Source organism: Xenia sp. Carnegie-2017, unplaced genomic scaffold, assembly GCF_021976095.1.
Source record: "Xenia sp. Carnegie-2017 unplaced genomic scaffold, XeniaSp_v1 HiC_scaffold_23, whole genome shotgun sequence".
NCBI classification, from domain to species: domain Eukaryota; kingdom Metazoa; phylum Cnidaria; class Anthozoa; order Malacalcyonacea; family Xeniidae; genus Xenia; species Xenia sp. Carnegie-2017.
Window position 1 is genome coordinate 13226259 of NW_025813486.1, and position 21748 is coordinate 13248006.

Below are 21748 nucleotides of genomic sequence, written 5' to 3' on the forward strand. Positions count from 1 at the left end.
TTAATGGCAAAAGGACTAATTTAGAAAACAAAGTGCTTGGACAAAGCATATTTTCACCTGAGGAATATATGGTGGTCATGATAGGAAAGGTAAATATTATTTTGTAATGGCGTAAATTAGTTTTCTCTCGCCGTTTTAAGACAGTAACAGAACGTGATTTAAATACAGAAAAGCTCATTTCCAACCTCTTTTTTGGTTAAATCGATTCCGCAAAAAAAGGATGTAAAAAACACAGTGATGAGCGATTCATTTATGATTGTTTGCTTGCATGTTACAAATTACATTTAGATGTCTGTTCAAATAACCCATCTGTGTAATCTTTTCGTATCGATGTAAGTCTTGCAAGATTTGATTTTTATAAGTAATCTTTATTTTTACGAATTTTTACAGTTCTATGCTTTCATAACAACTTTTTTATGTTGGATTACTTTTATTTTATGAAATAGCCTTCACACATAACATTATATACCATTAAATTGAAAGACACAACTTTTATCATGAGGTGCTGTATATCTTTAAATGATTCATCCTTGAGATACATGTTTTAGAGTCAATTTTTCCTTTTAATTACCTCTATCTTTAACTCAGCATTAACATTAATCAAAGCATTTTGGAAAAAATCTCCTGGCTTTCTTTCTAGCCTTGGGAGTTGTCATGAGTAATTTTTGATAGAACATCAGGTAGAAGCAATTAAGTTACAATTTTTTAGAATTCGGTCTGGGCGTATCTTGAAACCAAATAGACGTAAAGAATATATATATTATTAAGTTTATATCTTAATAAATTATATGTAGCTAATAATAGAAAAAATGCTTAGAATTAACGTTGCAGTGGATGTGGTATATTGAATATTATTTATATGCATATTAGTTGGATAGTAAATACATAGGCATGATTTGATAAAGGTGGACCGTCCACTAGGACAGTCATTTGAGGTAACTAAACAACACAAAAATACACTGAAACTTTCTTTCTACAACTTCAAGTTTTCAATTTTATTCCTTTGCCTATTTTGCAGTTAAGCTGGCATTTTAAATTTTTTATTTTAACATTGCCTCACTCTCTAAAATCGTGTAGCCAAATATGACTGACAGCGTGCTATATCATGAATGGAATTCAATTAATAAACCATGGCTTTTATAGAAGCTGAATTCCTTCGATGAATTTGTCCATTCTTATTTTCATAAACTATTTTTGGTCCGTTTACTTTAATAGCTTTCATAAGCTCTCTTTGGAAGGAGGTGGAAAACTTATTTTGATGCTTTTGTTGTACCAGGACGTAATCTCCAACTTGGATGAATTTTTGTTTAGCCTTCTGTTGTGTTTCAGCACATTCCTTTCCCTTTTGTTTTGCCGTTCTATCAGATTGCAAAACTTCTAAATAATTGTTTTGCAGTTTTGTTTAACATAATATGGAATTTTATTACTTAGTTCTTTTTGCTTTAACATTTTCGATTGGGTCTTACATGTTGTTCCATGTGGAATGGTACGATAGTTTCTGAGTATTGTAGGAAGTGTTTTTTCCAAATAGATTTGCTCAACGAGCGGTGTTTGAACATGCTTTAGAAGGACTTGATTAAATTGTCAGTACTTGGTCACATGTTTTATTGTAATGCCCCAAGATTAAAGAGTGGTATGAAGCTCTTTTGACCTAAAATATGATGCGTTATCGCACTTTATTTGTTTAGGTTGTATCCATGTATAGCAAAATCTTCGTCTAGCTATGCAAGAATATTATGCTATGTAATGATTTTCATAATTTTAGCTCTGACTGGGCCATTTTAAAGACTTTACAGAATTTTTCTTTTCACCTTATGACTAATTTTAAGTATAATTGCCTAATGGTACTTAAACCAAGAAACAATCCGAAAAAATTGCAATATAATTCAAAAAATTACGACGCCTTTTTATAATAAATGGCACAGGATAATAGTACATGCCAGCAATTCAACCTAGGTTACACTCAAATTGCAAAAACGTAATGAAAGCCAAAGGCAAACGTCAAATAGCATATGATAGTAACAATCTGCAAAGTAAATATGATGGTTCAACGTAGTTAAAATATGTTCATAATAAAGAGCTGCAGATTTTGTTTTTTGCAAGATATAACTATTCTTTTTACGAAGATGAACAGTTTGATAAACTCGAATAAGCAAATAATATTTGGAATAAGACTATGACAAAAAAATCATGTTTAACCTAATAACTTGGAACTTTTTTGCAATTTTTTTCTTGTTAGTCAAACTGCTCAGGACAAGTAAATTTTAATCGAAACGCGTTTATGGGAAAAATCAAACCTCCAATGTTTTGGTCAAGGGCTCTTCAAAGCAACGAAGTTAAAATGCTTGCAACAAGCTGTGATGTATTTTCCACTCCAGATATACATGTAGAGCAGAGTCATGTGCAAGACGTGCAGTTAAAACAGACAATTATGAAGAGTGCATAACTGGCAAAAGTTTGTTTTTTGAGTTTTATGTTTTAACAATTTTGAAAATTTAAGGCTGAGTATTATTAAATAACTTTCAGTTTGATTAAAATGATGATGATAAAAACCTATATTTTTGAAACCTTTTATCAGTCGGGAGAGTATTTAGTGAGAGTAAGCAAATTAAATGTTTTCCTGGAAATATCTGTAAGGAAATAATAAGTTGTCAACCTGTAAAAGGTAAATATCACGTTCATCATCACTTCAAAATATTACCTTTGATATTACCTTTGCCAGAGTTTGATTTTGAGCAAAGACATGATGAATATTTTATAAATATATAAAAATCTTAAACATAAATATTTCATTTGTTTGTTTCTGTTATATTTTCTTTCTAAGTTAGTTTATTAATGCCCTAACCTCGGTAGAAAATAGGAGAGCAGTGTCAACTAATTATACTGTTTTTCATATTCTTAGTTAATAAAACTATTTTTAACAGGTTATCGATTGCAATGCTTCAAGGAACCAAATTCCTCAAAATATTCAATTTATTTACTTATATCACCATGGATGAGATCAAACTATGACGCTGTCAGAGGGACTTGTATGAATTTTGAATATAAAATATTTGGAAAGTCGTCTCAACTTACCGTTTACGTACAACCAAGAAACATGAAACAAGAGAAAATATGGCAAGTTAAAGGATCTGACCAGTCTTTAGATTGGAAGAGTGGAATGGTTTTCCTTGGGCTCGTCATTGAGTTTAAGGTTAATAAAATTTTTAATAATTTGCAATATAGGCCGTAGGATGAGCATCCAAAAGATGTCTTCCGTTGCGCCTCTCTCGAGGCTACATAATTTTTACATGAGTAGATAGATAATAACCTTTTTAACCAGAATCCGTTGAACAAATGAGAAAATCTTCCTTCAAAGTTTGCGATTCATGCTCTTCATTGCGATTCATGCTCTTCATTGCGATTCATGCTCTTCGTTTGCGATTCATGCTCTTCATTGCCATCATTTTGTGCTATCTACGAATGCGCACACCCGAATAACATGTACTAAGCACGCGAATTTAGGATAGATGGGGGTTTTACCTTAAGGTTTTCATTAAATTTTTGTGTTAAGCAAAGAGAAACGATATAAAATTTTTTATTAAAAACTGTCAGTTGTTGGGTCAAAATCTGTTTTATTAACTGCTAATTTTCAGTCAATACAATACAAGTTTGCTAGGCGAAAAACCCATCTTTATCAAACATGACGGAGAATATATAAATTTGCCGAGGATTACAAAGTGACAGTGACAGAACGACATTGTTACGCAAATGTCTATACTCACCTGTATTTTCTAAAATATTTCTTAACAAGCATTAGGAAGCATTCTATTTTTGACGAATACTAAAACATTTACGATTAACAAACAGTACTTATCATATCAGCTAAATTTGGTCAATACCATTGTTACATTTTATGGTAAGTACATATCAATCACTTTGAAATTTAAGATAAATAATAGGACAAACAGTGCAACAATGTCCACTTGCTTGTTCATACTACTTATATCAACTTTTAGGAAACCTAATTGAAGAATTAATGCTTTATTAAATAACTGTAATGAAAACATGTTTCATGCTCGTTAGATAAATGATTCATCCATTTCGTTGATGCCAATCTTGGTTTTTGATAACATATACGTTCAGATCAATTTATCGACAATTACCTCACTTCTATTTAATATTTTATTCACTGTTAAAACTTCTGTTAGGAAAGCATTAATTGCAAGTAGATTACAAAGTTTTGTCTTCGTAGGTATGCTTCTATAAATGTTTGGTTAGGTATTACATCCTTACTAAATTGGAATCATATTAATTCTGCTTATATATATACATAGACAGAATGAAAGATCTTTCTTTTCAGCATCAACCCGTGCCAGTAAAGAAAGCTCTTCCCTAATTTCTCTGTTGTGGATGGCATTCTACAATCTACAAATTTACTTTAACCCAAAAAACAAAGACTGGTGTCCACCTTTGGCACTTGACATTCTCCATAACGCCGTCTAAATGCTCAATTCGTAATAGAATTCAAGTATAACTTTCTCCATGAGAGTTTTGTTTATGACAAGAATGTTTCCACTTAGAAGCAAAATTCCGGAAGTGCGCGTGCGTAATAAGACTTTTGCAAGTTTGTGCATGCGTATATAGCACAAAATAATAGCAGCTCAATTTATTAAAGCACATAAGTCGCAAACGTTGAACAAAGATTTCGCTCAATTGTGCACCTGTTTCGCTTGGGGAGCAACTGATTTTAAGTTTAAGAAGTTATTATCTATCTACTCCTGTAAAAATTATATAGCCTCAAGAAGGGTGCAAAGGAGTTCGTTTTCTGAGCATCTTTTCGATGCTCATCCTACGGTCTACTATTTTGAAGGTCTTAATTGTAATACCAATTCTTGATTTGCATAATGCACGTATTTTTGTATTCTTTCTAGTGTGGCCCCAAATGCAATAAGTGAGGGGGTTGCTCCTTTATGCGCGATATGCCCAAGTAAAGTTTCTATGAAATATATTTCCTTTTTGCAGATTATATCATTACAGCATGCAATTACGAAAACCTCCGACATTCCGCTTTGGCGGCGCAACTAATTCTATCTATCTTGCTATTTTTCAATTCAAATGCTTCTTGTGATAAACCATGAATAAGAAGTACATCATTTATATTGTCACGATAGAATAGTATTTTTATTAACAAGCTCTCACTGTCAATGAATTTTCTGAGCTCATAAGGGTTGTGCATTCTCTGTATCGCCGTTCAGTAGACTTCTAAAGCAGACTGCAATGCTTGATGTTTGATGTTGCCTGTAATATAAAGTTCTTGGTTTCTAACTTTTTGAAAAATTGGTTACGCTTTTGTTAATGAAGCACTTTTGGCTGGTGTAAATAGGCTAATAGCAGTTCGACTTGAAATTATAAACAAAAAGATAAAGCAAGTTGGTGCAGATTATAATCTTCTTTGGGCATGCCAAATTAAAATATTTTACCCATACACTACTTGAAACTTCACTGTGAATATATATGGAGCTGGTATTTTTGCTTTTCAAAAACTTATTTACTTGAAGTACGCAGCTACATATATTTATATGGCTTTGTTTGTGAAACGTTTGTGAAGTCATGTGTCTGTCAATATTGCAGCGTTGCTTTTACAAAGAAAGATATCTTATCTCGCTATGTAAGAAAACATAAAGATAATTTCCACGTTGGCAACAAAATTTCTCTAGCTTGGACATGATTAAGAAGCATATTATTTTCTGTCAAAGAATAGTCGTAAATGAAAGTTACGCAACTTTTCAATGACGATTGTACTATCCCAAGAAAAAGGTAAATCACACCCAAAAACATGAAGGTAATTTTGTTCGAACTTTTAAAGGAGAGCTATCCTTGTAACGCTGAGGAATCTGCTTTTAACAACAAGTTGAAGAAATTAACAATTTTTAAATTCCGTCGGATATTACTTTCCACACCATAGCCTCCGCACACGCAGCTAGAACAAGGTATCTACTTTTAGCAGTGTTATTTTCATCCAGAAACACTTTGCAAACAGTGAACTGTAAACTCCATCGCTAAAGGAAATTTACTCAAAACTTATGCCAGCCGTTCTAATTACTTTGTTTACACTACTTTAACTTTACGCTTTTGAAATATTTTAACTTCATTGGCTTTTGCATCATTTCTTTATTTTACTAAGCAAACAGGAGCGCATTTTTCAAAAAATTGCACTGTTTTTCTGTTTTGCTCTGTGTTTCACATTTTTGCCATTGGTATTTACGATAAAGTGCACTGTTTTTATTCAATCAGACTTAAGAAACTTTTTCATGCATATTATTAATACATGAAGCAATAGTCTAATAAAAAAATCTCCTGTTTGCAGCATTAGGTTTTTGAAATTTGCACTTGTCAAGATAAAATAACAAAAAGATTTTTTAGGCAAGCATGTTTTCGGCAAATGACAATTTATAGCAATATAAATATAATTCACTTTTTTGCTTTAGGTTATCATAAAAGCATCACTCCTTGATTACTTGAGTGAAGCTAGTATTGACAATATAGTCTTCAAGGAAAGTGTGTGCAATCCTCGACCACAGAACGCACAAGGTAATTTTTAACAATTTTGTATTTTTTGAAACATAAAATGTTGAAATGTATCACTTCATCAAATTCCTGAGCAAATGTTATGAGCAATAAAAATTGAAAGCTGCAAGTCCTTAATCTAGGTGTGACTAGGTGTGTTTGCCTTATAAATTTTAGTCTCAAGTTAGAATTAAATTACATTCAAGTTACAATTAACCAATATGTGTTTGTTACTTTTCCATCTGTAAAGGAAACTATTGTTACTGAGACATTTTAATAGATAAAAATAAGCGGAATAACATAAAGCAAAACTTGTTACGTTTTCTATTAAAAACATTATTACCATTTATAGTGACTTAAGTAAATTAAAGTGAGGTCATACGAAATATTAGTCTATTTTGATCGTAAGTCGCTTTTACATCTTTTTAGAAATGAGCACAAGCATTACAAACAAAACCTTTGGATTTCTTACATCACCCTATTATCCCACATTTTACCTAAACAATATGAAACAGACATGGGAAATAAAAGTACCATTTGGACAGCGTATACGAGTTGAGTTTGCATATTTGGACATAGAGGAAGCGAAACAATGTGCAAAAGATTCAGTTCAGTTTAAGGACGATGGAAGGTCACATCAGGAACCAGGGTTTTGCGGACAAGATCTTCCGCCAAGCTTCACTTCTCAGAAGCATACATTGTTGGTGATATTCAAGTCCGACAACAAGAACGTTGGTACTGGTTTCAAACTTTTTTATCGAGCAGTTTCAGGTATATCAATTTTACTTATTTACTTATTAAAAATGTCTATTGCTGGTGAAAATAGCATCTTTGTTTAAGCTTGTGAATGTCTATAATCAATGTTATAACCATGAGAGAAAAACCTCCAGTTTCAGTAACTGATGCCACCATGCATTACACAAATTTAGTTTTTCCAAATAAAAAACCATCAGTTTGTATTACTTATTCAACTTAAATACTTCTAAAATTTTTAATAAACAGGTTTAATTGAAATTTTTGCCAATATTGTAAATGTTTATAGAGCGCAATCTTAGCGATATTACTGTTATTTACTAATCACTGAACAAATTAAACCGTATATGTGCAAAATGATTGATTACAATAATGAATCAAATTTCAGTGAAAATAAAGAGCTTAAAATCTGTCAAAAAATATCAAAGCAACTTTGTTTTAAATGTTTTAGAGGAAATAACTCATTCGTGCAAAGAGAAAGACATGCCGGGTAAGTTTTCTAATATCAAAGGCTTTTATCCAATAGTGATTATTATTTTGTAGCTAATTCGTGGAGCAGTAAAATCTCTATTATCTGCTGCATAGTGATAGATCTAATATTTTCTTTTCGCCAATATTTCATTTTCTTAAAACTAGTAAGTTGCTGTATTTTATTGATCTATGAGCCAACCTTTCTCTCACGCTGTACCTTTGCTTTAGCCAGTAGGAGTGCTTTTAGATTTAAACGACGTTTTCACAAAAAGCCTTCTTTATAGGTCGTTTTGCGTCTATAGCATTTACATATGCTTTTAAGGTGTTCTTTATCATCTTATTACGTAACAAAGCGATTGCTTCAGAAATCTTAGAAGAAACTGATGTGTGTGCATATTTTAATATGTGTTAATTTTGATGACAGTAAAAAATACAAGCATGAATATTTTTATTTTGTCATTAAAGTGGTGACAGATCTAGGTATATAAAAATAAATTATTGCTCCTCGTTTTTGGTTCTATTAACGTTTTGAATTTCATAAAAGCTTTGTTATACTTTATTCTTCAGAAACGCATAACAAGTAGCTTTTTGTAAAAGTATTTGAAACTAAAACTGAGTTCTTATAATTTATATTGACATTATTCGCTTGATCGCTGGGTGTAGTAAGGTATTCAGGTAAGTAGATGCCCGTGTTTTAAGCACAAGTTGCGTAATAACATTTACTATATACCAGCACCCTTTAAACTTAAATTTTACGAATTTTAAAACATTTAGATTTAGATTGTGTATCTAAAGTTATAAATGCTTCTATGCTTTTATATTTCACACTCATGATAGATGGTTTGCTTAGTAAGCCGTCTAGGAGTGATTCGAGTGAAAAAAAAATTCTCATGTCCTTTTCACATTGCTTATTCCAATTTTCATTGCAGACTGTGCTTCTTCTGTTGTTTGCACTTATTTGCGAGGTAACAAATCACAAGTGGTGGTATCTGCACGGGATTTAATGGAAATACCGTATATTTTTCCAATTGCAACGACTGTTATGTAAGTTTCATATACAGATATTTTTGCACTATGTCATATATAGCAACCGATAAAAGATAATTAATTTGTAAAGCATCTCTATTTTGTCCATTTCTCATTTTTGTTGGTCCACAATTATATTGTTCAAATTTATCCCTCTTACTGTAAGATATTCTTAAATTAATCCATCCAAGCCTACTAACAAGCTGAAAGAGTTTCTAATGGTCAAATAGGCAAAAGGAAAATTTACTGTCACAAAAATGTCAACATAAATATAAGCAAAAGCTTAAGGCAACAAGCTACTGATGGCATTTTTGCCAACACGTTACAACGCAGTTAAATGTGAAAATCTTTCGCTGAACTTTTTAAAATGTAAATGAAAGACAAAAGGATCGAATGTTCTCTTGATGTTTTAAGTGCCTTGAAAACTCTTGAATAAAGTCGATGATAAGTAAGCTCGTTAAATATTCCAAACTGATTCACATTAATTCTGCCACATCGGCATAAGGAGAAAAATTATTCCCAATGACTTGGAGGGTTAAAACTTGGTCTAGACCTAACATGAAAGAACAAAGATTGAAAAATGATGCATAATTATATACACACAAGAAAATAACTGACGAGATAAGATTGGTTGAGGTGGCAAACGAATTCATCAGAAAAAATAAAAACCACCAAAGTAACTTTGGTGATTTTACAGACGATGATGATACTTAATAAACGTTAAGATTTGTTCTCTTTATACGAGTTATTAAACAAAATATATAAAAGGAATATATGTTTAATACTGTCTGATAAGTCCAGATAGAACAACATTTTAACAAAATAGTCTTGTTGGCAAAGGTTGTTAAACTTTGTTCTCAGAGTGCCAATTTAACACCTTTGGGGAAAATGAAATAAGGAGCTTTTTGCGGCGTACTTCTGATATAGACGCCATATTGTAAAACAAACAATGCTTTTGTGTGAAATGCTACCCCACAGGGTACAGCAACAATAGAAGATTTATTGTGTTATACACGTTTAGTATTTTGGCATAAACATCATGAAATAGTTATTTTTTGCTTACAGTTTATGCTTAAGTCACAAAATAATTTTACAAAACTTACATGAAATAGTCATATCATTAGCGAAACAATTATGTTCATTGCAAGAACTACGGGAACGTTTTAAAAGTTTTTTCAACAATTATTTCTACATCATTAAAGAAAAAATATTTAATGTGGAAAATTTGTGCTTTTATTTATGGAACTTTTCCAAGATGGATGAATGTTCTTTTGAATGTGAGGATACGAGCAATGTGTTAGTAAGAGCAGGTAAAGAAAGAATGAAAAAAATCATTGACTAGAGCAAAATTAGAGAAGATTCCATTCATGAATGGTTAGAAAAAGCGCTTGAAGGGAATCCTGACATTCAAATACAATGTCACAAGTCACGTGTTTCATCGTATATTCACTGACCCACATAAAGCGTCATTTAAAACGTCAAAGCGTGAGTAAAAAAAAAACAAGTGGCGACACTAGTGGTCATGCAGGTCATACAGTGTACGAGTAGAAATTTTCTCAAGAATGTTCAAACTTAGTTCAGCAAATAGTTTGAGAATTAATTTATCTTTTTTGTTATTTTTGTACACTAATTATTTTATGTTTTAGCCGAAATAATATCTACAATCAATATTCTACTCATTTATAACCCATTCTCGGTGTAGTACGTCGAATTTTGCGCGTAAATTGCGTGGTTTGCTTGCTGCATGGTTTGGACATGCACTTTCAAAATTGCATGACCAACCTTATATCTCTATATTAAGATTTATGACTGATTGGATTATGTAATCTGCGCACGCGCAATGCGGCCTATTTTCATGGCTTGCTCATGAAATTTTCAAATTGCATGACATACTTTCAGGTAACAAACTTGACCAAAGCCTTTACGATTTCTGCCCGAGAGGAATAAATTTATTTTACCAACATGGAAACCTATCTAATTCTTTTCACAGTTCTTCTGCTTCAGCATGTAATCCTACAGCCATGATCAACGATCCTAGTACGAATATTTTGAAAATCTCATTTATTGCTTCGCACAGATTATAAATACTGTCAGCAACTCATCGCGTGCCAGATCTATAACGCTTGTTCTGTAAAGAATTTCAAACGTGTTTGGTCATAGTATAGAACATAGTTTAGTGATCAAACAAGATGTTTAGTTGGCTGTGGCGCTTAGGTTTGTCAAATACTATAGCTGAACAGAATTCAGAAACAGCTGTATTTTAAATTTATATTCACAAAAGTCCTAAATTCCTAATGGCAACAATTTTAGTGCTGCACACAAATGTATAAATGCATTTTATGAAATACCATTGTCAATCGCAAAAAATTGATTTTTCCAGTTTTCAACTATTATTTATTAACTGGGACAGCGATTTGTTTTGGGACACCTCTATAGAAGTCTCACAATATAACTAAAACTAAATTGGTAATCGAGCTAGCCTTAAATTGTGAACCTCCTTGAAATGAGTAGAGTTGGTATGTATTTTTTCTTTCTTGAAGAGAGTAAATATTTAATATAGAGCAAACATAAACATCTATTTCTTATGCTTTTCATATTTATTATAAATGACATGTCAAATAAATATGTAAACACATATTGAATGAGCTTTGCTAAGCAAGTTTGATACAATGCTTAATAGATTTGCTTTAACTTATCAGTAATTCATATACGTATTTCCGTATTTTTAGTGATAATGCCCAGTTAAGTGTGGCGATCTCATTTTTAATTTTGCAGCAAAATCATTAATGTAGCTGGGAGAATCAGTTGAAGATATGTTAAGGGAAAATAATAAAAGAACCCAACGATTCAGAAGCAGGATTTGAATGTAATGTCTATGAAAATGAGTAGTTTGGCTGTTCAAGTCTGGCTGTTCAAGTTCATAGCCATATTGGAATAACCAATATATGAGCTCATAAATTTGATTTTCCTTAAGTATTTAGCTTTAGATTTTTGGACCTCGAGCAAATATCGCAAAATTCAGCCCGTAGCTACTGCCAACTAGATTGCAGACTAGGATTCGCCTGCTGCTTATTTTTAAAAAAATAAAAGTAAATAATGACATTATTGTTCTTACAGGAACGAAATGAACAACAACGATACTAAAAAATATATTTTTTTGTTATTTTTACTTTATCATCTTAGTTTTGTGAACAATAGCAGTGATTATTAACTGTTGGGATAGAGGTGGGTTATTACGACAACTGTAGTCCGTTGACCTACATCGTTCATCCTTCACAAAAAAAAATCACTCCTCATTCCTACCGTCTTAAATTTTCATAGCTTTAAAACTTAGAGAATAAATCTAGCAGTTTTTACACATTTTGATAAAAAATTTTGCAAAAATTAAAAAAGAATATCATTAAATAAAATCTATTATGCATGATCCAACAATGCAAAGAAGCCATGTTCGGTGAATGGAAATTAAATGGTAGCATTTAGTTCGAAAATAATACTTCCAAAAAATTAAAGTTCTTCAGCGTTTCTCGTGATAGTTTTTTATGTAAGAAAAAAAACAATTCATAGTTTTCAAATATATGATGTATCAATAGCATGCTCCATATGTTAGTAGAAAAAACTGCAGAGGTGAAATAGACCACTGCAACTCTATTAACCACTTGTGAAAACCATTTTTCTGGGCTCTTGAATATATAAGTGCAAATTATAATTAACCATAGTTACGTATTGTAGGAGCTTATCTTGTTTTTAGACAATTTGATGACGGTTCTTTGGTCCGAATGGTTGCTTTCCAATTTAAAAATCTCCCTCGTTTGGAGTATTTGTAAGTTTATTTTGTTATAGGCATAAAAATAATTACATCTTTTCTTAAGTGCCAAAGGGAATTTAACTGCCGCAGAACGTCGTATACGATAAACAGAAATTCAAATAAGAATTGGGTTAGCTACTTTTCGCTGACATTTGAACACAGAAAACACAACAAAACGATCTTACCTGTCAATTGGTTGCTATCTGCATTGTTTTTGCGGAAGGGAAACTGCTCTATTTTGCAAAATTTATTTGAGCAAAATATTTTAAACAAAAATTCTGAAAATAAAATTGAGTAAAGTTTGAAAAATTATCTGTAAATAATTCCAAACAGATATTTTAAAGTGTTCTTCCCTGTATTTTGTGCACAGTATGTATAAAGGGATTGTTAACAAAAAGATGTAGGTACAAAAACATTGTTAATTTTTAAATCTGAAAATGATTATATCGACAGAACGTAGTATCTGTTGTACTTTACTCCATGCTGTATAGCATTAATATCTTCTTCAATTTCTACTATTAACTATGAGGCGCCGAAGCATGTTCCAAATATTCGATCTAAGGAATACTAAATATTTCTTTCAAGATGCAAATAATCGTTCTAAAAAACAAGTATTTGTTCTCTGCTCCAAACATTAGATCTGAGAAGTAAATATTCGTTGCAAGTTGCCAATATTCGTTCTAATTTAAAATAAATTATTGAAAAATTCATTCCAATTGCGCAAGAATGAGTTGGAATTGTTTTCAAAAATGCGTTTCTATTGCACATGAATCCTTTCTAATTATGATCTTTGCGGCCTCGTTTTGCGCGTGACGTGCACGTGTCACTGTGCTCAGATGTCACTCAGTGGTGACATTTCACCTTGGGACGTCCAGCCGTCACGTCACAATTGAAAATGGCGTCATCGAAGGATGTTTCTCGTCGAGATTGCCAGGTGATGATACAAGAAGCCCTAGAACGCATGTCTGAGTTAAGTGGTGTGAATATAAAGATAAAAGAAGGGAACAAAAAATCTAGGAAGATAATATGGCCTTATCTTTATCTGATGAGCTGCATAGGCGATTCCCAACGTTGCGTGCTAACGATCCTTCTGTTTCTTCTGTGAGTGGTTCTACGAGCTCCCACTCCTGACTCCACATCAAGAGAAAGCTCAAGCACAATAAGATCAGCCTCCTTGTTTTTTAGAAAGAAAAGAAAACGTAAAGAACTGAATGTAGGAAAAACTATCTACAAAAATCTTGTTTTTATAATTGATCCTTAGGAACATCACGTGCCTACTAACAGTGCTCTAGCTGCACTCAAAAAGTATGGAAATGTGGTTTATGGCTTTCCAGTCCAAACTCATTTGAATAGCAAGACTCTGCGATGACAGATTGTTGAACAATTTAGCTGTTTATAAGACAGTCCATTTGAATACACTAAAGTGAGCATTTTCTTTTCAAATTGTATTGAGAGTAATGTTTTTTAATTGTAATGAGTAGATACATGATTACACCACTAATTTTATTGATAGACAATTTTCGTCCAGTTCTAAAAAAATTTTTAACAATTATTTATTTTATGATATAATGTGAACGAAGACACGAGAGCATTTGCATAACAGGACCCTAAATGTAGATAAGCTAGCACAGCATTCCTTGCATGGCATTTATCAAGAAGTCTTTGGTGTTTTATCTCAATAGCCTGGCACTGTGTTAATTGCAAGCTTCATTGCTATTTTTCCAGTTCTAATGTGCTATGTATTTTATTTGTTAACAAAGGCAGTCTTCATATTTCAGACTTTGCATAGCTAGGCTTGTCATGTTGGATTTTGTTTTATGAATTTTCTACACAATGACTAATGTGTATGACATTCCGTTTTGATGAATTTTCCAAAAGGCATGCTATGGAATATTGCAGCCGATCAATTTAGCAAACGTTTCTGATGCCAATGCCGGAAAAGTGAATGTATTCTGTTGAAGCCTTACATTTTAAAAGAAAAATATGTAAAGATAAAAAAGGTTACACAATTCCATCATACTTGCAATAGTGATTTTTGACCTTTATTATATTTTCAAATTAAATGATGTTTCATAATAATGTTTTTTATGTGTGTAATAGCTTTCTCTTCCCTAAAGTAAATAGGTATTACTTTTCATCCTTAAGGGATGGAGAAACCCCTCTAGCAATTGTAGAGGGAAATTGCTACAACACCTGGCCATACCCATTGTGTTGTTATGACCTAAAATCAAACCATTGCAAGTAAATTTGATTGCAAAAGCCATGCTGTTGTGGATCAAGTTATTGATTCAGATTTAAGAACTCAAGTAGAAGGTAATTAAGGTTTTATGTAGCATCGTAAGAAGCTTATTACTAGGATTAATAATTGAAAAAAGTCTGCATGTTTGATGGGCTATAAGGGAAATCCTCCTATCACAAAATGGCGTTGGATATGAGAAATTTTCCCATGCTACTATATTATCATTCATGCAAAACATAAAGCAAATTGTGCGAGATAGAAAAGAACACTTAATTTTGCTTGTTATTGCACATTGCACCTTTCTCACAATTTTCAATGTCTAATTTTTGAATAAACAATGAAACAACCATTCGATTTGGTTTTCATTTTATATGAAGAATTATCTAGGTATATTTTATCTGCCTCAGTTTTGCTATAAAAGATAAAACATACTAAAACCGCGAGGCCTTGATTATTCTTCATGTTACACTCAACCTTATGCATTTAGCCAGTTTAAGTCATCATTGTGCATAGATCAACATTTTTAACTGGGTCTATAAACTGATTTGACATAATGCCGTAGCACTCTAGCATGCACATCCTTGTGTAGCCTCTGAACACGCACATTATGTACAGATCTGCCGGTGAGGATATTACCACAGTTCGTCCCTCTGTGATGCAACATACAGATGGCTGCATAAACGTTTTGTAAGCCATGATCTTTTCTTGTCATTAAGGGAAGACCATATTCAGCCACTCTAAAAAAAATGAAAAGAACAGTGGATGCAAGGTTGTTGTCAGCGCTTGTTAAATAGATTATCATACGGCTAAAACCATCAATACAGGCGTGTACAACAAATCTCCAATGAATCATTTTGTGATTCTCATCCAAGCACCATATAGATAGTTAGGGTAAGGAGCAGTGTATCTTCTTCTATATATGGCTACGTGGCGACGCAAAGCTGTTTTCACTGAGTCTACTACTCGTAGACATTGTTGAGCTCTACATTTTGGATTCGAAGTCCTCTGCTGCGAAGAGTCCCAAGCATGAGCGACTGTCCGTTATTTGGCGTTAAATTCCGTATATTTTGAATTATGCGACAAAGTTCCTCGTCCGAAATTAAAGAAAAGTTTTCCAGTGTAAAGTCAAGGTCATTTCTTCTTCTGCGTAATGCTCACTCAGAGATTTCAAAAATTTTTGCTGTTTTTGCCTAGGTAAAATGTTTGGACCTACGAAATACAATCTGGTTTTCGCTGATTTAATAGCGAGGACGTCCTCCATTTATATTTGTGCTTTGTGTCATTTGAGGACCAATAGGATGAGCTTTGAGTTTTCCCATTTTGTATACTCTCCGCTTCGTTCTTTACTTGAATTTTAATTAGAATTAGAACGGCAAGAAGATCTGATATATTTGACCACAAATGACCATCGCCAATATTCATTGTATTAAGAAATACAATGAAAGTCGCACAAACATCATGCATTTCGTGCTCTACGATTCTCCAGCGCGTTAAGTGATGCTTCTGGGTTGTTCAAAAACGAATCTTCATCAAAAATACTTTGGATTTGTGCAATGACTGATTTTGCTGTAAAAACCTGAAAAACCTTTTTTAGTGTTTGGCGATGCCATATTTGTATAATTTGGAAAACCTTTAAATAAATTATGCAAACAAGGCCGTAAAGGATCATAATTATGCCTAATTGGAACGTATTTTTGAAAACAATTCCAACTCATTTTTGCACAATTGGAATGAATTTTTCAAAGTTCATCCAAATTTATTTAGGAATAATTTATTTGAAATTAGAAGAATATTGACAACCTGCAACGAATATTTACTTCTCAGATCGAATAATTGGAGCACAGAACAAATATTGGTTACTTAGAACAATTATTTGCAACTTGAAAGAAATATTTAATACTGCTTACATGAAATAATTGGAACACATCAGTTTTATCCGCTTCAGCGCCTCATAATTAACAATCACCTATCGCAATCTTCTTAGCTTAAAAGTCAACAATAAATTTTCTGAATTACTTTGATTTCTTTTGGTGCCCGCGTGTATTACATGAACTATTTATATTTTTACTAAACTTTCGAAACATTGTTTTTCTACCCACCATGAATCCATTTGTTCGTCAGTTTTTTCCCTATATATACATTTAAGCTCAGACCATTCTAGTTTTATTTTTATAATTACCTTTATATAGAAGTGTGACAAATAATAAAATTTATGAAATTGACGAAAAAGCATTCAACGGATTGACGTCTTTAAAAACTCTGTAAGTACAGCATTTTATGGAAATATGTACATAAATTAATTAATATGTAATAAATTACTTTAATTTCAAACACATAAAATTACTTAAATTTCTTCTTAGGAAAATGGCATTGAAAAAATATCATTGCATGATTATTTATATCTTTATTTTGTCTGGCGTATGCATCTATAGTTTCGTAAAATATACCAATTTGAAAAATCTTTTTTTTCTTTGCAGTCGTTTGTCATTTAATTATATATCAAAGCTTCCGAAAATACTCCTGCATCATGTAAAAACTATGGAGACTTTGTAAGTTAAACAATAAAATAAACAGATTCAACGTGACGTTAGTATTTACACTTTATTTACTAAAGTTTTTGTTTACTCCTTTAATGAATCCAGAAATGGTGGCTTTTTGTGCTATATTGCAGTTCAATCTCAAAGTGAATGAATTGTTAGCTACGAGTGCAGCAATAGCTATTAAATGGTCCTCTAATTGGTTGGCTACGCTCTTTTTAGTTTTAGAAATACAACACAGTTTTGTCGTTCTCAGTGAGCTTGAAATACTCTTTTATTTTTTAATTTATAAAAAAAGCAATGATAAGTATAGAAATCGAATTTTCCCTATACAAGAGTTATTTTATCAGTAAACTCTTTAAGAGAAGTGCCGGACTTTTCAACCTATTCGGGATATTAATTAGGTCTTTCTTTTTATCGCTGTTTAGTTTGTGTGTTTTATTGAGCTGCTTGCATTGATCTATATGAACATTGAAATGCTTTTTTATTTCATTATAGAGACCTCAGCATGAACTGGATAGACGAACTACATCCCACATTTTTAAAATCTTTGAAAAACTTAAATGTATTGTAAGTTTTGAAAACAGTTGAATACATAGATGAAGTAAGGAGTTTCGTAAGATTTAAGTCAATTTTATTTGACGAGATGCTATCTTTTTTTTTCTAGGAGTCTTCGTCAAAATTCGTTGAAGATTTTAGAAAACAGAGTTTTCTCTCGAAACAAGAATCTAAGATTTTGTAAGTTTCCAGAAAAGGCCTTACAATAATTAATGATTTTTAAGTTGAAGGTATTAGGCAAAAAGATTGCATTAGCTATAAATGTCATTTAACAAGGTGCGATAATTTTAAACCAATGAGAACTCTTGTCGAAATTTTGGCCTGTGAGCCAATAAGAACGCTTGAAATGATAGAAGTAGCTTTAAAAAAGAAGCAATATTTTCAACAAAGTTGTTTCAATTCGTTATTGAGTTTTTCGACAAAACTACGCTTGCGTACTTTAATCGAGTATTTCTCTTTAAGTTTGCCCTAAAAATTTTTTAATTTGTCCTAGATCGCAAAATCTTTAAAACGCAATTCTTTCACTTTCCATTTCATAGATAAAGTTATCAAATCTCTCTCTCAAAAAAAAACAGCCAGACGCACTAACATCAAACGAATCCAATCAAACGAAACCCATGCAACACTCACTATTATAAACTTCGTTACATTGGCTCCAACTCACACTACTTGACAAAAATTATGAAACTTAACAAAGCGCTTTTGTATTGACCTGGACATTAAACCTGTTTACTATTTCTTTAAAATAAAAAAACATTTTTAGTTTCAAAGACACCATTCCCTCCTTACTCTCAAATCATGCGTTGTATACGAATTCTTCGGATGTAATTCCCGTTATATTGGTGAAACAACTCGCGCCATCCATACACACGCATCAAAGAGCACACACATTCTGACAAAAACTCACACATTTACAAGCACTTCCACACTTCACCACAATGTAAAACCTAATACAATCATTCTTGTTTTTGCATCCTAGACACCGCCAACTTTTCTTTCACTCTGAAATTCAAGGAAGCGCTTACCCCTTCGCATGCATAAATAAAAAATGTTTACTACATTGTAACTAATCCGAACTTGTTGCATTCTATAAATAAATATGATGATATTGCCAACATTTACAGTTTTTTGGGACTATTCATTTTTGTGATAAATGTATAGTTTAAAGGTGCATTTTGGACATCTTGAATTTACTTGAGGAATAATTCCAACAACATTTTTGCTCCCATCGTATTTAAATTAGTTACCTGCCATGTTTTATGTTTATTTCATGACAAGACGCGAGCCCACAATGCATTTTGACTAGCGCCTAATGGTAAACGTCGTTTACTATGAACGCATTCATCAGATAGTGCAATTAAAACCTAAATAGGGCGTCGGTAATTTTTACTATTGAGCGAAAGAATATTTACAAAATGCTGAAATCAAAACCATTTGAATGAATGAAATCTTTATCTAAAGGGTAGCTCTGTCAAGTGCTAAATGCACTTGTTATCAACAGAGGCCCTAATGCAATTACAAATGTTTAAAAGAACTTAAAACTATGATTGTCTTCAGTAAATTTCCTGTAAAATCAACTTTGCCATTAAGCTAATATTTAAATGTTAATTGATTAATTAAAAATTGATATAAGTTTAACTTAAGTTAATAAGTTTAAATTAATAAGTGATACAAGTTTAACTTAAGTTTCAACTAAAAAACGAAACAAGGTCAAAAGCAATGCTTGCATCATGCATTGCCGAAACCAAACGACCGAAGGTATAACAAATTTCAGTGAAAAATTAGACAAGCAGTTTATAAAGCGGCCCAAGTTAGAAAAGATTAAAGAGATTGAATTGAATTACTTCACTGCTGGGAAAGAATTGCCAGGACTTGTCTACAGTTTTCACCGACATGCAATCAGAACGATCAGAACTATACACACAGCAATGCATTGGCCAAGATAAGTCTTGGAAAACAGGGATGAAGAAGAGATTATTAAAATTTTAACGAATTTTAACGAGGAAGACTGATAATTTTTTATAACCCTTTTTAATGTTTTCGGAAACGTTTCTCGTATTCATTCATGCGCATCACTCACAACCATGCACTAATAACTTTATTCTCGCTCGATAAAAGCGACTAGTTTCTGGGAAACCTCGTCGTTATGGTCCTGTTTTGCGTATCATTACTGGTAATTTCTCGGTAACAAGTCCCGTAACAAGTTCCTGTGCTATTAGTGTCTGCCTATACAGGGGCGTAACTAGAACGTTAATTGGGAGGGGGGTGTATATTCATATATTCAGTTGTTTCCTAATTTCTTTTGAAATTCAAATCACTTACAAAAGAAATCAGTAGGACACAACAAAATATATGAATATGCACACCCCACACCCCTAATTAATGTTCTAGCTACGCCTCTGTGCCTATCAGTAATCGTGACTTACGCATCACAAGTTTCACTTCTCAGGAGTCAAAATAACCTCTTCCTGCATATTTGGAGCATCATTTTCAGTTTAACGTTTTTGTTATGCTTTGTATCCTCAATATCTTTAGTTTGTATCCTTAATAGCTAACGTTTTAATATATATATACAAATTTTTTTGTCGAATATTTTTCTTATACAGTAAGGACATGCTATTTTATTTATTGCTGAATTGTTGTACTTGTTCACACATTTTATTTACGTATATTGCATAACTAATGATATACATAGCAATCAGTGTATGAAAATAAATATTTTAACTACTATCTACATTTTCTAAAAAATAAATGTTGTACGTAAAATTAAAGTGAATTTGTTAAATGAATGCGAGAAACGTCTCCGAGAAAAATTATGCCTTGGTGGTCAGTATTGCTCGTTGACATTGGAGACTGAGACTAACTTGTATAAAATTACTAATCACAAGTGGCGTAGCTAGGAAAAATAGTCACTTCCGCCAATGCATCTCGCGCCGGAGGCGCGACCCCACTAGGGGGGTCCGAGGGCATGCTCCCCCGGAAAATTTTGAAATCCAGAGCCTTGGAAAAAGCATTTCCTGCGATTTTGAGGGCGAATTATTTGTTGTACAATAATTTATAAAACCCATTTTGTTAGCTGCATTCTTAATGTGGCAATCGTTGAAACTGCAACTAGTTAAAAGGTACTAAAGGTGGCTCAGAGAAACGTTACGCAGGAGACAATTGTCCCCTAAAACATAATTTACTCATCACTGCCCCTGCATAAACAGAAGAAATTTGTATTAGCACAAAAATAATATAGTATACGACACTTCTAAAGTGCATAGAGAGATTTTTCTTAGCATTCTACTTGTTAGTTTAAACTTGTTTAGATTGGGGCAAGTAGACAGGGATGGCTTTATTCTTTAAAGTTATGCTTAATTTTCTCAATGAAGTACCATGTATTATACGAACAAATATCAAAACACATACTATACTCATCATTTATAAAGAAAGGCCAGCCTCCTGGGTTTTTCTACAAATTTTCAACCACCTCGTTATGCAACACCTCTGATTCCTCTTTCTTTTCAATGATATCTTTGTGAATAGATATTCTACACAAAGAGCTAAGCCGACCTTGACCCATTCTATTTCTTAAATAGCTTTTACCCTTTTAAGCAAGAAAACGACCTCTCAACTGAAGCACTTGCCACTGCCAACACACCATTCAATTTTAACAAATTTACCACTTGACCTAAACTCGACTGGAGATTAAATTTGAAGATGTATTTAAGAACCTCATTACTGCACTCTTTGTGAAAGTCCTTGTCGTTGTAAATGAAGGAAAGTTGACTCTCCAAAGTTTGGATGTCAAAAGAGGACTATACTTAT

The 21748-nt window shown here is 32.4% G+C and overlaps 2 protein-coding genes across 2 annotated transcripts in view; both read left to right on the forward strand.

The window, feature by feature from the left end:
• Positions 1-18147, forward strand: LOC124449147 (tolloid-like protein 2). Its single transcript, XM_047000098.1, has 12 exons — positions 1-89; positions 2240-2455; positions 2925-3193; positions 6471-6573; positions 6979-7320; positions 7754-7792; positions 8703-8817; positions 12548-12619; positions 17033-17104; positions 17321-17392; positions 17879-17950; positions 18048-18147. The coding sequence occupies exons 3-12, from the start codon at positions 2996-2998 to the stop codon at positions 18145-18147; spliced, it is 1185 nt and encodes a 394-aa protein (XP_046856054.1). The 5' UTR covers positions 1-89; positions 2240-2455; positions 2925-2995.
• LOC124449520 (G-protein coupled receptor GRL101-like) overlaps positions 18054-21748 on the forward strand; it is a 22476-nt gene continuing 18781 nt past the window's right edge. The window contains exon 1 of the mRNA XM_047000465.1: positions 18054-18118. The gene's annotated coding sequence lies outside the window, so the exon portion shown is untranslated. The remainder of the gene's footprint in view (positions 18119-21748) is intronic.